We start from the raw sequence: 16,547 nt of genomic DNA on the forward strand, positions 1-16,547 counted from the left end.
TACGACATCAATTAGCTTGCTCTGGAGCGTCCTTCCTGAGCTAAGGCAAAAAGGTGTGAGCTGGAGGCTAAAAAACAGTGAGCTAGTTCACACTCACTCAGCTGAGAGGGAACACTGCCTGTGAGGTAGGTGGGGCTGAGAGAGCTCTTTCGGGAACTGCTGGTGAGGGAACAGCTCTGAAAGAACTTGTAGCTGACCCAAGGTCACACCAGCAGCTACATGTGGGGGATCAAACCCTGTTCTCCCAGATTAGAGTCCACACTCCTAACCAACGCTCCCTCTAAACTGTGGAGTCCTGTGAGCAAAAATTCTGCTTTGTGAGCTCCTGGCATTAAAGTTGTGAGCCAGCGATTTGGCTACTGCATAAATCAGTTTGCTCTGGAGCCGAGGCAAACAAATGTGTGAGCCGGACCGGAGGCTAAAAAACAGTGAGCTCGCTCACTAACTCAGCTCAGAGGGAGCTGTCACTCTGTGCTCTGGAGCCCTCTTTCCTGGGCTGAGGCAAAAAAATGTGTGAGCCGGACCAGAGGCTAAAAAACAGTGAGCTCACTCACTAACTCAGCTCAGAGGGAACACTGGTCTCCAGGTGACAGAGATCAGGTCACCTGGAGAAAATGGCCGCTTTGGAAGGTGGACTCTGTGGCTTTGCACCCCATTGAAGTCCCTCCCCTTCCCAAACCTTAACCTGCTCAGTCTCCCCCCCCCCCCCAATCTCCCGGTTTCCCAGCCCAGAGCTGGCAACCCTGGCAGACTCTCTAGGGCCTTGTACCCCACCGAGGTCCCTTCCCTTCCGCAACCCTGCCCTCTCCAGGCTCCACCCCCAAAATCTCCTGGTACTTTCCCACCCACAGCTGGCAACCCTACCTGGAGATCGCCTGGAGTGCCAACAGGTCTCCAGACTCTAAAGATCAGTTCCCCTGGAGGAAATGGCCGCTTCAGAGGGTGGGCACTATGGCATTATGCCTGGAAAGAGATGGGTAACTAGTGCAGATCTTTCAGTGCAGGGGCGATACAATCCCGGCAACCAGCCTCTGACAGTGGCTTGATGGCCACATTCTGGCAGCCATTTGAAGTTCCTGGACCGTTTTCAAAAGCAGTTCCATGTGGAGCACAGGTTATACTCTTAAAGGTACTATGTGCATGCACTAATGCCATATCTGCCAGCCCAGGACTGTCAAGTCATAGCTGACAACTGAGTTGACAGAATGAATTCTAGTCCTCCAGTATTCTTTTTGTGTCAGACTCTTGAACAAACTTACTCCCAACAACACTCTCTTGGCAGCAATTTGTTTACTGAGAGATGAGAATGCGTCAGAACTGACCCTCTTGGCGCCAGTTCTGATATTATACAGAGTTCAAACAGCCCCCCTCTGATGATGTGTCCAATCACACCAATCCATACAGCTCACCTAAATCTACTATGCACCATTAGCCCTCCCCCAGCACCTGCAAGCTTAGTATTTAACAGTATCTACTGTCCAAGGTCAAGTATGCATTCTTCCCAGAGAAGGGAGGCCCCGCTTAACACCATCACAAGCTTATGCGCTTTTTGCAAAGCAGCCCTCACATCCACACACTCAGGGCTATTTTTGGGCAGGAACGCACAGGAAGGGAGTTCCGGCTGGCTTCAGAGTTGGCCACGCCCACTACAGCCAAAACCTCTTCCATGTGTGGCTACAGAGGGGAAGGCCTGGAGAGTGACACCCCCCCAGTGACTCTTAAGTGGGGGAGCCCTGGAAGGATCCCCAGCCTGTCCAAGGGCCGGCTTGCCTGGGTGCCCTGCAGGGGCGCGGGGCACCCGGGCAAGCCAAGGGATGGCATGGGGTGTGTGCCCTAATATGCTAATGCACTGTCAGAGGTGTGGCCTAATATGCTAATGAGTTCCTGCTGGGTTTCTTCTACCAAAAAAGCCCTGCACACACTCATAGACCCCCTCCCCCCAACCAGAATGATAGAAGGTAATAAGTGTACAGAACCAAAGAATAGCAAGAACTGTGGCAAACAAGAGCCGAGTTGGACATTTTGCATGTGCTATAGGAAGAATAGAAAACAAATTTAGCTCATTGTCGGGCACTTCAATCAATCACACTCAACAACGTTCCTTCAGAAGTTTCAGTTTATTGAGAGCGAGGACTTAAGACACCATGAACATCTATGTCAGGAATGGAGGGATGGTGAAAGGAACCCCAGATATACCCCCTTCATACAAGACCCCCTGATATGAAAAGGCCAATGAGCAAGCACCTGGAAACGCAGGCAAAAAGCAACAGTTATATTCCCAGCAGGAAGCTAGGAGCAGGCAATACACAGCTTCAAGGACACTACTAAGATAACAGCTCAAGTCATAGAGAAGCTGGGAGGGGGAGTGAGAGACATGGACAGCAACCCACACATTCCATTACATGGCAGCCTTAGCTGACACTCGTATCATTTTATTTTTTTGCCCCACCAAAGGAGGCAAGAATAAATGCCCCAGCTGTTCTAAAAACACTTCGTGGGCACCAGGAAAGGTGTCAGCTATGCTGTGTGGGCGCCACGTTGGGCACCTTGATATATAATAACATTCATAAAGGTAGGGAGGGGCAACGGTTCCCTTACTTCCAGTCAAGTGTACATAAGGTTGCTGCCTAACATGGCTGAAAATTGATAGAACATTCCTATGAGGAAGAACTAAAATATTTATGACTATTTGGGAAAAAAGATGACTCGTGAGGGGTGGGTGATTGAGGTTTATGACATTGTTAATGTCTGTATAGCACAGGGGTTTTCCCCCTCCCGTAAAACTCCGGACACCTGCTCAAGTTGATTGGCAATAGGTTCAAGAAAAGCAAATGCAGCTTTTCACAATGCGCAGTTAACTATGGATTGCTTAGATGCTGGTGTTGCTGTTGTTTTGGATGGCTTTTTAAAAGGATTAGGCACATTTGGAGAGGTGAAAGGTTTCTAGAGCTATTAACTATTGGACCTAAATGGAATTTCTATGTTTAGAGGATATACCTCTGAGTACCGGATGTTGGAGACAAAATGGGAGGTGGCTATCCACCTGTGCCTTGCTTCTAGTGGCATGTGGGTCATAGTTGATGGAAAGCTGAACTTGAGAAAGAATCGTGGTCTTATCTATTCTTATTTTCATTTCTGTTGAGATAAGACTTTGGGTTACAACAGTCCAGGTGAGGACCAACACGTGAGCTTTCCTTTGACCTGGTTTCTCTCTTCTTGGAAATCGGGACATGCTGATTAGTAGTTCAAGGTCATAATCTGAGTTTGCTGGACGTTTCTGATGCAAAATGTCAGTTGTACTCCATTCTCATCTGGAAATGAGGGCTTCATTTTGAATGCTGGGAGACTTTCTCATCATCCTTTGGAGGCAGGGAGTTGGTGGCTTCAGTCTGGCAGCCGTGGAACATGATGAGGCAGAAGCCAGAGGTGCGGTGGGCAGCTGGAGGCCTTACGACTGGGGTTTGGGAGGCCATTTTGAGGCAGCCATGGTGGGAAAGCTCCAGACTTAGCTGGGCACAAGGGCAGGAGACACTCTGAGGTGTGCTTAGGTAAGTTTTATTCCACATGGGTAGACCAAGACAAGTCTTCCGCCCTTCAGGCATCCAAGGAAGAAATCTCTGAATGTCAAGTGCTGGCTGATGTCCTTCACTGATGAGGAATCAGCTTTTTGAAACTTGGTTTCCGCACGCATTGTCACATCTGTCCTGATGCTCATGCTAAGCACATAAAAATGAGTCCGGAAGAGACAATGACTAGTGCGATATGCAGTGCCCACAATTCTGAAAGGCAAGACACTTCAAGACTCTATCCCCTTTGTCTTTTAAATCAGGTTTTCATAATATGGACGAAGCAGCAGATGACTTGAAACAGGATCCTCTGAATGACTGTGAGTCCCTACAGATCCATGTAGAAGTTCATCAGAAACCAAACAGGTATTTCTGTTACAGAAGGTGTCTCAATGTAATGATGCCATATACTGGACAGGGGCTTATTCTTTTGTTCCAAAGGGGATGGTGCCTGATGGGACTGAGAAACTCGAAGAAACAGCCTTTCTTTAAAAAAATGTGGTTTTTTTTCTAATAACTGATTCAACTGTAACATATCAACTACAACATAACATAATTATATCTTATAGGCATATACATACACAGATGAAAACCTAGTTTTGCATTACATATTTTAGGAATAGACCTAAAACAAGATAAATTCCAGATATTTTGAAGATATTTTACATTTCACAGAGGGATTGTTATTTACATAATCTATAAAAGGATACCACTTTTCCACAAAGTTATTTTTATAACCTAAGGTCTCCATCAACAATATTTGTGTAGCTATTTTATCCTGAATAACTATATCCCACACTTTCTGGAACCACGCTTCAAGCGAGAGTATTGTCCCAGATTTCCATACTTAGGCTAATAAGGATTTGCCAGCGACTAACAGAAGAGGAATAAGATCCCTACGCAAAGGAGAAAATGAGCGGTCAGGCCAAAAATTTAATAGAATGGATTCAGGAGTTAATGGAAGAAACAGCCTTTCTTAGAGTTACCCAATTCCAGTGGATATGTCATTAAACATACAAAACTGCTCTGGAGCGACTCAGACCATTTCTTCATTTAGCTCCATTACTTCCCAAGACTGAAGTCTACTGTCTGAGGTCTTCCTTAGCTGTAGAAGTCTGGAATTACATCTGGGGAATTTTGCCTGCGGATCTTGCATTCTGCCACTGAGTGATGGCCCCACTCTAGAAGATGATCTTGTGGGAAGGAGGGAGCCAGTACATCGCTTTTGCTTTTCATATAGGGTTTACCTGAACGGCATGTTCGTAGCTGATAAGGACATTACCACCCAGGTTTCTTTCCATCTTCCCCTATCAATCTGCTAGTTAAAGATCTTCTGTGCAAATTAGGGTGTACTGTTTGTGTGTTCACCAGCTGGTGTCTGTCTGAAGGGACTGGCTACTAATGAGCCCTTCAGGCTCAGCCTAACTTAGGCCTTTTGTGCATGGGTGTTTTCCCTCACTTTCACTGTCCATGTCTTTTGGGTTTTCTTTGTCATTCTGCACTTCTCCTTGCTTTCACTATTCATGGCTGTTGGGTCCGTCCCCCTCCCCCTCTGCATGGATTTGTGTCTCTTAAGCGGTCGGTTTGCTTCCCGGTTGCTGTTTCCATGGGTTTTCTGAGAGCAGTTTTATGACGGTTTTCTCCCTTGCTCTGCTTCCAAGCCAAAGGTAGTTCAAAAGCATACAAATTTCCTCAACTCCCCCCCCCCCCCTCAGAGGCCACTCCCCTGCCCACATTGAGGTCATTCCTCCCTGTCACAGTCCCAAGTCAATCAAGCTCAACCACGTTCCTTTATAAAGCAGTTTATTGAGAAAGGTAGGTACTCAGGTCATCATACGACACACTTTGTGTCAGGAATGGGGGGTTAGGCAGGAATACGGACTATTATACCCAGTTCATACAGGTCCCCCTGATGGACGCAGACCAATAAGCAGGAGCAAGCAAGCGTGCTCAAAAGAAAACGGCCCTCGGCTCTCAGCGGGGCCAAGCACGGCTTCAAAGCCACAGGAGAGATAATGGGAAGAAACCTGGAGCGCATTCCAGGAGGAGGGAGGGCAGCGGAAGGAAGGCGGGGGAACGGGGAGAACACTGCCCAAACCATGGCGGCATCAGCCGACACTCCCACTCTTCACCTTTCACCATCCTCCCCCCTTCATTGGTGTACAAGCTCCACTGTTGCTTAGGCTTTCCATCTTAAATAAAATAAAAAATCTTGTAAATTTTTGTGGTTTTTTTTAACAAGCGGGCTCAGTCGAGTGATATGAGTGTAATGCTAATCTTGGATCGCTGGAGAAAAAAATCGTTGGCAGGGAATGCTGTAAAAGTTTGGCTAGAGGTAGCGCTTGTGCGTGCAGTTTAATGTTTTAAACAATGCCTGCCCTCAGGAGGAGATGCTGAACACGTGGCCATAGAGGCAGTGGCGGGCGAGATGGGAGGGAAGGGAGTGAACGAGCAGCCAGGTGTGCAATGTGCCGGTGGTGCCCACTCGCCCAGCATGGGAATGACTGCCCGAGCCTGTCCCCCTCGCCAGCCCCACAGCGGGACTCTGGCAACTTAATAGCTGCCTGCCCTTGGGCCAGGCTTCCACTTGGTGCTGGTGACCGCATGGCGACGGTGGAGGGGTGTTTGTGTCTTTCCAGAGCTGCTGTAGGCAGGCAGGTTCGCTAGTGGAGCCAGAGGAGGCTTGTGGCTGGAAAAAATGACAGGAGAAAAACGTGCTTTTCTGAAAGGGGGGAGGAAAAGACCAGCTGCTGTTTCCTGGAGGTGTGATCCATTATGCCAGAAGTGTTTTTTAAAAGGATGGTATTTCAGTAAATTATACAGGAAACAGCAGCCGGTCTTTCCCTTCCCCCTTTCAGAGAAGCAGGTTTCCCCCCTGAAAGTGAGGTCCCCTGTTCTCCAACTTCTCCATTCCTATAAAAAGAATCACAGATCTTACTCCAGCTATTCCTGCATTTTGAAACCTTCCTTTCCCATTGCAGTTTTAGGGCACACAGATGCACTGCTCTTCCTTTCTTGTCCCCGTTGAATCTTAGACCACATATCTAGGGAGAAGTGACCGATTTCACCCCAGCAGAGAAGTCACAGATTTCCCTCACCACCACCAGCAATGCAGTTCTGGATTCCCCACCACCACCATACACATTCCTTGCTCGTTTTGTCTTTTTAGAATGCTGCTCCAAACCATCAGCCCAACACTGCAGCTCAAAGCCCCCATCTCCCATTGCCTTCCCATATACTGCTGATCCTACTGTGTGTGTGTGTGTCGTCGTCCCCCGCGCACTTTCTGGTTTGGGCTGCTAAGATCCTCCAGCAATTTGAGTCGTCAGCATCTTGCAGGATCCAGAACACATTGGAGGGCAAGGAGGCTTCATTTACATTGTATAATTTACTCAAACTCTGTCCAGACCCCACACTTTGGTGGTTTTGCAAGAAGAAGTCTTAAGTGCAGCAAGAATCTCATTTTGCTAGGCTCATGCCGCTTGTAAAAAATGTCTAAAAATGCAAAATGACAAGGGAAAAAGTGGTTCTTGAACACAAATGGCAGAAGAGGCAGAGTGGGCGGGGGAGTGACCTTCGAGGGACAGCAAAGGGGGGGAGGAAAACTCCAGAGCAGCTGTTCTCTAGTCAGTTTAAAAATACTTTGGTCAATTTCAAGATTTTTTAAAAAAACATGGTCCGCCTGCCTTTGTGTTCCCTGTCATTCAAGGAACTGAACCGTGAGGATTGAAGTGGTAGGTGCTTATTTGACCCTTCTGTGTATCTGTGATAGGGCAATTGTGTAAATTAAAAACCTTTGGACACACACGCACACCCATGTCACAAGTGACGTTCCCACCCCAGCTAAGAAAAACGGCAGTTTTTGGTTGCAGCTGCAGAATAAATACGCAGAATACACAATAAATACACCAGAGAAAAAAGAATGGTGCGTATGGCAGGCGCACAGATCCGGAGTCAAGCTTAAAGGCTTGACCACCCAGATTCTCTGCAGTAAGCTGTCGGTGCACAGCGGGCCATAGACATGGAAAACCTTTTCGCTTTCTGAAATCCAGCAGGAAATTTTTTCTGCTGTGCCACCACTTTTGGGGTCACAGCAGGGCAACCAGGGTGGCCTCGTTCAATCTGCAGAAATGGTTAAAATTAACTTAGATCCTGCTAACCCTTTGCTGAGGGTTGCTCAGTGTATCCCTTTGCCTCGAGGCAGAGAAAAGGGATATCTCCAGTCGTTACAGCTCTTTTGGAACAGGGCTTCATCGCTCCCACCAAAACCCCACACAGTACCCCAATCTACCCTGTCCAAAAGTCAGGGAAGAGCACTTACCAGTTTATGCCTGCTGGGTCCTTTCTAACATTAATGATTTGGCTAGTTAATAATATATTTTTCTACTTTTAGCACTGTGAAGAAAGAAGATATCAAGGGGAGTATCCTAAGATTACTTAATAGGCATAACATTGTCTTTGGTGATTATAAGTGGACCGAGTTTGATGACACCTTCCTAACAAATAATGTGCAGTCTGTTGCAGTTGTGGATACAGAGCTAAAGCTGAAGGAGAGACAGGTATTAAGTATTCCTTATACTAATTAAATAGACAAAACTTAGATGGAATTCACTGCCGCAAGAGGTGGTGGTGGCTACAGGCATAGACAGCTTCAAGAGGGGATCGGATAAACATGTGGAGCGGAGGTCCATCAGTGGCTATTTGCCACAAGGTATAGATGGAACCGCTATGTCTGGGGCAGTGACTCTCTGTATTCTTGGTGCTTGGGGGGCAACAGTGGGAGGGCTTTTGGAGGTCTGGACCCGCTGGTGGACCTTCTGATGGCACCTGGGTTTTGGCCCCTGTGTGACACAAGGCTGTTCGACTGGATGGGCCATTGGCCTGATCCAACATTGGCTTCTCTTATGTTCTAAAACTCGTTTCTGGGGGGGAAATGTCAGCCATTAAACAGGATTATTAGAAGAAAAGTACCATTTTGCATACTTGATACTTATTAAGGTGGTGATCTCCCCCCCCCCCCCCCCCCCAAATGATTTTGGCTTTGATTGTGATCAGAGTTTGAACCCCCTTTTCCAAACGTTACAGGAGATGTGCACTGCATGCATGTTCCTAGAATTCACATTTCCATAATCAGATGGTTCGAAGACTCCATTAATGATGCATTTACAGTTCGGACCTGGAATAAGCATGCAGCAGAATGAGTTAAGAGGAGTCCAAGGGAGGGAAGAGAAATCCAAGGTGGACTGTACCACTTCAGACTGCTCTTGTCTTTGGAGGTTCTCCTAAGTAAAAAAATCCTTGTGGATAGAAAGCTGGCACAAGAGAGAATAACTAGGATAGACGCATGGTCTAGTGGATGTTTATTTTTCACTGGCAGAGGGAGCATTTAGTTTTGGGAGAATATTCAGAATGTAGTATCTATTGTACACTCAATACCTCGGAATTGTACCACCCCTTTCCGCTGCCTTTTCAGACCAGGTCTCATTTGCTATAGTTAAGGACAAGCTTAGTTTGGTTGTGATTTCTTTTGTTCAGACTCCACCTTAGAAAATTATGTAAATGAGATCCAAATCTGACGTTGTGTTTTGCCTTTACCCAGAGCACAGGTCTCCTCTACTCCTTTGAGGTTGTACATTTCTCTTCAAAGGCTTGTTTGCCAGAGGCCAACTTTGCTTTCTCTTTCCACTGCAGCCTATTTACTTGAGCGACTGCAACCTTTTCATTCATATTTTTCATCTTAACGAAGAAGGCCCCAGTACTGAAAACCTGGAAGAAGAGAATGAAAATATCATTGCGGCCAATCACTGGGTGTTACCGGCAGGTACTTCTATTTGTGTGCGACATTTAAGACGGTCTTCAAAAGTTCAGAATATCATAGGTTGCGCATCTGGAAAATGGAAGTATTGTTTGAAATAATTATATGGATAGAGTCTGGCTTAGGTATGAACTTCAGTGGCAGAAAGCGAGATAATGAAAAGTGAAGCTCTGGAGACTTCTGAAATAAAAGTATGCCGAATTCTGAAGTGAGAAACATGTCTTTGCAAGGACAGTAGACTGGATTCGTAGATATGTGGGTTCTTCAGGGTTTGGAGTTATACAGTAAGGGTTTTCCTAAGGGGGGGGGGGTTGTCTAGTTACTATTAAATAGTTTCAGTCCCAGTATGAGCTCAAAGCAAGTGTTGTATAGTGGTTAGAATGTTGGACTAGGATCTGGGAGGCCCAGGTTCGAATCCCCACTCTGCCGGTGAAACCTGCTGGTTGACCTTGAGCCAGTCACACACTCTCCACCTAACCTCCCCCACAGGGTTGTTGTGAGGACAAAATGGAGCAAGCGAGTCATGTAACCTGCTTGGAGCCCTTATTGGGGAGGAAGTAAATGAAAGAAATAGTACATTTATGTGGTTGAATTCCATGGGACTTAAAGAAGGCTTTAGACTGTATCAGGATCGCGCCCTATGAATGTTTTTGGGTGAAGGGGGTCATATCAGGAAAGAAGGGAAAGCATTGCGGTCACTCAGGCTCCTGTTGATTTAGGCATCTTGGGTGGCCATGTGACTTCTGCCTATGCTTTAACCTGAAGAAAACGGGGAGGGGGGCTTGCCTATGATTCAGACTTATATAGATTTGAATGCTTCACATTTCCTCAGTTTGAGAGGGTAGCTTTACACCCCTATATGCTTCGCAGGGCTCTTTTTGTAGCAGGAACTCCTTTGCATATTAGGCGACGCACCCCTAATGTAGCCAATCCTCCAAGAGTTTACAGTAGCCCCTGTAAGAAGAGCTCTGGGAGGATTGGCTGCATGAGGGGGGTGTCGCCTAATATGCAAAGGAGTTCCTGCTACAAAAAGAGCCCTGCGCGGCCGGAAGGGCTGGTTTTTGCATAGGATTGTAACAATGGCTTGTGGATTTAATCATTTAAACAGCGAAAGATCACTGGACTGAAATTGGATGTTTTGATTTTTTTTTATTAGCGACTTTTTGAATTTAGTAATTATGTTTTGCAGCTGAATTTCATGGTCTGTGGGAAAGCCTTGTTTATGAACATGAAGTTAAATCAGACGTAAGTTGAAAATATTGTTTAAGCTCTGCACCCCCCAAAGGTGAAGCAAGAAAAATACATAACTACACTAGAGCAGAACGACAAAATAGAACAAGTGTGTTTCCGGCTGGTCCTGGAATCATATCCTGGTCTGACTGGAAGTGGGTTTGACTGGAAGGGCTCTTGACTAGGGGAGCTCTGGATCGCCTGCACTGAGCGGGAGTTGTTGGAGATGGTCTGTGTCCCCTGCCAACTCTGGGGCTCTAGCTGTGGTTTGAGAAGAGGCCGCTTCAGGCTGGAATCCCGTGCACGCTTGGGGGGAGAGCCTCACGAAATTCAGTGGAGCTTAGTTTTGATTAAATCTGCTTGTTCAAGAAGTAATGGAAGTCCTGTCTGGACCACACCAGCATTGACTCTCAGGCACGCTTCAATCTTTAAAATGTGGGGGAACCTTCACAGAGCGACTGGTGAGAGATTCTAATAATCTGTCTCTGGCAGTACTCGAGCTAGTTTGGTGTAGTGGTTAAGAGCAGCGGACTCTAATCCGGGAGAATCGGGTTTGATTCCCTACTCCTCCACATGCAGCCAGCTGGGTAACCTTGGGTCAGTCACAGTTCTCTCAGAGCTGTTCTCTGAAGAGCGGGTCTCTCAGAGCTCTCCCAGCCCCACCTATCTCACAGGGTGTCTGTTGTGGGGAGGGGAAGGAAAAGGGATTGTAAGCCACTGTGAGACTCCGAGTGAAGAACGGGGTATAAATCCAACTCTTCTCCTTCCCCTCCCTCTTCCTCCTCTTCCTCTAGAAGGCTCAGCCGGAATCCCTGACAACCCTCATGGCGAGCCCATTGTAGTCCAAGATGCTTTGGGCTCATTCCCAATATTCAGATTTTTAGAACTTCTAGCTGCATGACATAGTAACCTTGTAAATATTGAGATACCCTTTAGAACAGTGATGTAAATTCCTGACCAGCTCTCATCATATCCCGATTATGCATATATAGGTAGATATGTAGTGATGTATCTCTAATCACCCAACTTACTCTCAGCTCGAAACTTCTGTGTCAAGTATCCAGTTATACTGTGGAGTCTTAATCGTCTGTTCTTTCGCCTGTTTCTTTCCCTGTCCGATTAGTTACTCGATTATGTGACCACAACGTTACTGTTCTCGGACAGAAACGTCAACAGCAACTTGATATCCTGGAACAGAGTGGTTCTATTGCATGGTAAAAGATGTCTCTTTTTAACTAAGTTGTACTTGGTTAGAAGGCTTTTGGGAATTGGCTAATTAGAATCATAGCATTTCTTTAGTGTGTTCAAAGTACTTTGCGTGCATTTATTCATGTATCTTTACAACAGCCCCATAAAAGTCAGTATTATCACCTTCAGGCAGCCGGGGGAAGCGGGGATTGAGAAATTATGGTATAGTGATTAGAGTATCATACTAGCTTTTGCTAGATTTGAATCCAGTAGCACCTTAAAGACCAAAAAGAAGTTCGGGGTAGAAGCTTTTGGGAGTCAGTGCTTTGACTCTCCGAAGCTCATACCCCGAACATCGGGTTGGTCTCTTGAAGGTGCTTCCGGACTCGAATCGAGCGGTTCTGTTGCAAACCAACATGGCTGCCCTCTGAAACTGTACTTGGATCTGGATATCAGGATTCAAATCCTCCTCCTTCAGCCCTTAAGCTCATTGGATGACCTTAAGACAAGCAATCCCTTGTCTCTCGGCCTGCCCTACCTCATACAGTTGCCGTGGGGATAAAAGGAGGAAGGGAGGACCCCGTGTGTTTCTCTGAGCTCAAAAGGCAGGGTAAAAATGCGGAAGGCGGAATTGCTTGGGCCACCTCGTGAGCTCATGGCTGAGCAAAGATCCAAACTAGAAATTATCCAGCTCTTCCTCTTAGCCAGTACGGCTCTCTGTGTAGCTGAAGTATGTTCTTTGGCTGGACAGCATTTTGAATGCCATCGTAAAGTGGGACATGGCAGAGAGCCCAGTGGTGGTTATATCACACATGAAGCGGCCTTATCCTGAATCAGACTCTTGGTCCATCCAAGGTCACTCTTGTCTATTCAAACTGGCAGCGGCTCTCCAGGGTTTCAGAAATAATTCTAAAAGGAAACACAGTGCTGCAGATACCAGGAAAACAAAGTACATTTTGAAAAAGCAATTTCTAACAATTACATATAAATAAAGACTTAGGCAAGCTCATTTGTCTGATAATTATTTTAAAGATAAATGCAATATCAATAGAAGGAAACTTTACGAAGTGAAACTTTGAACATATGTGTACAACATGTCTTCGGAAGTAAATCTTAAGCATATATGTGTACCATGTCAAAGGACAAAAGACAAGTCACGACAAAATGCAAAACAGAGCTTCTACTAACCCTTATGAGTCTAAAGCAGCTTGCTTCTTGTGTATGGGAATTCATATGCGTTTTCTTGAAGTTTGGGAGATCCATATGAAAATGCTTATCCTTGACTCTGACACATGAATTTGCTGGAAAGTCATATCATCCACAGAAAGACATTGATATACCTGCTGTTAAAATCATTGCTTGCCAAAAGCACAGAAAACTGAAGTCATTTCGGTGCCTGAATTTTTCTTTGAGTTGTTTTGTATGATGTTAAGCAACCCTGTTTGACTTGTGTTCTGTTTTGCATCTCCAAGGTTTCAGGCAGAGGTCTTTCACATCACCTACTGCTTGGTCCTTTTAACTGGAGATGCTGGGGATTGAACCTGAGACTTTCTGCATGCCAAGCAGGGATTCTACCACTGAGCCACAGCCACTCCCCTCCAAATTTGGAGGGGGGGAGCGAGAACTTTCATCAGAACATCAAGGGACAATAGGACAGGCTACATCTTGCACTCACATTGGTGGGATGGTAGCTCAACAGCTCTTTTCTGTCTAGGGAAGGCAGCTCCTGTATGAAAGATGTGGTAGAGAGAAGCCTGAGGGCCTGGGTGTGCATGTGTGCACCTTTGCTCCTACCAGTTACCCCCCCCCCATGACAAAGGATTTTCCTCCATAGAAAGACCGACTGAACAACTTTTACACATTTGTGTGCAGCGTGTAGTCCAGCTCTGAATAACTGCAATACTAGCACTGGGTTTTTTTACTATTAGCAATAGGTTGCTATGTACAATTGTCCTAAAAGTTAATATTCCATGGCTAGATTTGTAAGATAGGGTGGAAGCAGGTAACTTGGCTGGATCCTAGCTTCTTAGAAGAGAATGGCTTGTCGTGCTACTCTTAGAATATTTTGATAATTAATAGATCCTGTGATTTTTACTGCAGGTCCTCCAGGAACTGGTAAAACTTCCCTGTGTAAAGCACTGGCTCAGAAGCTGACCATTAGACTCTCGCATAGGTAATTCTGATGCATACTTTCATATATCAACCGTTAAAATGGTACTACTTTCATCTCCTGGGATTTTGTTTTCCACTTTTAACATGTCTCATCCAGTAGCATTTTGTTCCACTGTCTTCTCCTGTACGTTCTTGCCTGGAATTTAAGATCACAGTTCCTCCTAACTGTCCCACCAATCAAAGAAGCTGATCTGGTGTACACACAAGAGAGAGTCTTTTCAGTGGCAGCCCCACAGATATGGAACAATCTCCCCAGGGAGGTGTGCCTGGCCCCCTCACATTCGGTCTTCAGGAGGCAGTTTTATTTAGAAGAAGAAGAGGAGATTGGATTTATACCCCGCCCTTCACTACCCAAAGGAGTCTCAAAGCAGCTTACGGTCCCTTTCCCTTCCCCTCCCCACGATAGACACCCTGTGAGGTAGGTAGGCGGGGCTGAGAGAGCTCTCAGAGAACTGCTCTTGAGAGAACAGCTCTGAAAGAACTTGTAACAGACCCAAGGTCACACCAGCAGCTGCATGTGGAGGAGTGGGGGATCAAACCCAATTCTCCCCGTGCTCTTAACCACTAAACCAAACTGGCTCTTTAGGACTACAGTTGACTAGTTTAGTTTTTATTTATTGGCAGTCCTAATTGGATATTTTAAATTATGGTTATTAGGTGTTTTTATAATTGTTTTATTTATATTGCAAACCGCCTTGAGTTCCACAAGGTAGAAAAGTAGCTAATAAATGTTTTAACAAATAATAATAAATGATAATTTTCCAAGGATATAAAATGCTCTCGTTCATTTAAGTAGAGCTTGCAGAGAATTTCCTGGTGGATTGTTTCTCGGACACCCTCCCTACCGTGCCTTCCTTTATGAGCTCTTAGACTGAAGAAGTAAAAGTAGTACTAAGCAGAGCCAGTTTGGTGTCATGGTTAAGTGCGTGGACTCTAATCTGGGAGAACCGGGTTTGATTCCCCACTCCTCCACTCGCAGCTGCTGGGTGACCTTGGGCAAGCCATAGTTCTGATAAGAGCTGTTCTTGGAAAAGCAGTTTCTGTCAGAGTTCTCTCAGCCCCACCGACCTCACAGGGTATCTGTTGTGGGGAGGGGAAGGGGAAGGGAAAGGAGTTTGTAAGCCGCTCTGAGACTCCTCTGGGTAGTGAAGGGCGGGTTATAAATCCAATCTCTTCTTCTCTTCAGATAGCCTGGTGCAGGGGAAAGAAGTGTGGGCTCTGACTCATGAAAGTTTTTGCCACGCAGCTAAGGTGCCACACGGCTTTCTTTGGCTGCAGCAAACCCCTCTAAAATGACAATGACAGAGAACCTCTTTTGTTTAATAACTGCGGCTTGGATCCTGTACTTTTGCTCTGGGCGTGCTTCTCTCTGGGCACTCACGTGGCAAGTCTTGTGCTAAAGTGCTTGCTTCACCTCATGAGAGGCACTTCTGCTTGCGCAGTTCCAGTGTTTTTCAGTGATCCCAAAGTGCCCAGCACAGTGATGGTAGGTGCTCTTTGATGCACCTCCTGTGGCTTTTCTGAGCACTGGTCCCCATGGCACCTCACGTGCTAGAAAAGTGAACCATCTTCCTTAGAAATTCAGATCGTCTCATCATCATTCCAGGCCCAAGATAAAACCATGAATAAGTTTTATTTTTAAAACACGACATGGCTTCTGCATGATGAGTATATCCAGGGTGTGGAGAGGAGACTGGATCCTTCATATTCGGCTGAGTGAGGTAGCGGAGTGGAGCCTGCCACTGGAATCCTAACCCATAAAACAAAACTACTCGCAGGCAGGAGACTTAGCGTGGAGAGAGGTTCGAACACAGGGAAGAAGCCCTGATTTTATAACATGCACCCTAACAAAGAGCTCTGGAGAACTCGAAAGCTTGCACACTGTTTTGTGTCTTAAGTCTGACCTACAAGCCCTTTCCCTCCCTCCCGATCCAGAAGGGCTGGCTAAGATTCAGTGGTGCTGGGGAGAGACAACCCTGCACCCTCAGAGGTACTCTGGTTGCATTCCAGTAGATAAGAACATAAGAGAAGCCAGTGTTGGATCAGGCCAATGGCCCATCCAGTCCAACACTCTGTCACACAGTGGCCTGCTACTGTGGTGCTGTGTAGAGATTAGCCATGCGGCTGTTCTGGCTGATGAGAATTGCAAACATGGCTCTCTGTGATCCATAGAGCTTGTGCCACTGGTCTAGTGCAAGAGGAAGCAACTACAGCAGAGGGACTGACACTGCAGTGCCTGTGGAGAAGGGTGCACAGGGCAAAGGTCTAGGATCCGAGCCAAGTCAGTAAAACGGGGCCAGGTGGGGGGGGACACACCATCCTGGCTACAGATCAGTAAATATCTTTTTAATGGGAGAGGTTCAAGTGCATATTTCTATGTGAGAGTTCAGAAAATGGGGCTTGGGAGTGCTTAGTTTTGGCTGGATTGTTTCTTGCAGATATAAATCCTAGAAGACTTAATACTTAAGATAATCAGAAAGGCTAATAGGGAACAACCAACAGCAGCATGATGCTGCCCTGGATTTTCTTTTTTGGGGGTGGGGGTGGGGGTGGGTGTGGTAGAAACCAGCTGTCAT

General features: G+C 46.3%; 1 protein-coding gene across 1 annotated transcript in view; it reads left to right on the forward strand.

Annotated features, from left to right (window-relative positions):
- Positions 1-3,840: 3,840 nt before the first annotated feature.
- The window catches only part of TRIP13 (thyroid hormone receptor interactor 13), a 22,192-nt gene continuing 9,485 nt past the window's right edge, over positions 3,841-16,547 (forward strand). The window contains exons 1-6 of the mRNA XM_015417721.1: positions 3,841-3,932; positions 7,960-8,125; positions 9,258-9,387; positions 10,571-10,626; positions 11,735-11,825; positions 13,900-13,972. Coding sequence (XP_015273207.1) covers positions 3,841-3,932; positions 7,960-8,125; positions 9,258-9,387; positions 10,571-10,626; positions 11,735-11,825; positions 13,900-13,972 — 608 coding nt within the window. The remainder of the gene's footprint in view (positions 3,933-7,959; positions 8,126-9,257; positions 9,388-10,570; positions 10,627-11,734; positions 11,826-13,899; positions 13,973-16,547) is intronic.

The sequence above is a fragment of the Gekko japonicus genome, unplaced genomic scaffold (assembly GCF_001447785.1).
Source record: "Gekko japonicus isolate JY-2015 unplaced genomic scaffold, Gekko_japonicus_V1.1 scaffold97, whole genome shotgun sequence".
NCBI lineage: Eukaryota > Metazoa > Chordata > Lepidosauria > Squamata > Gekkonidae > Gekko > Gekko japonicus.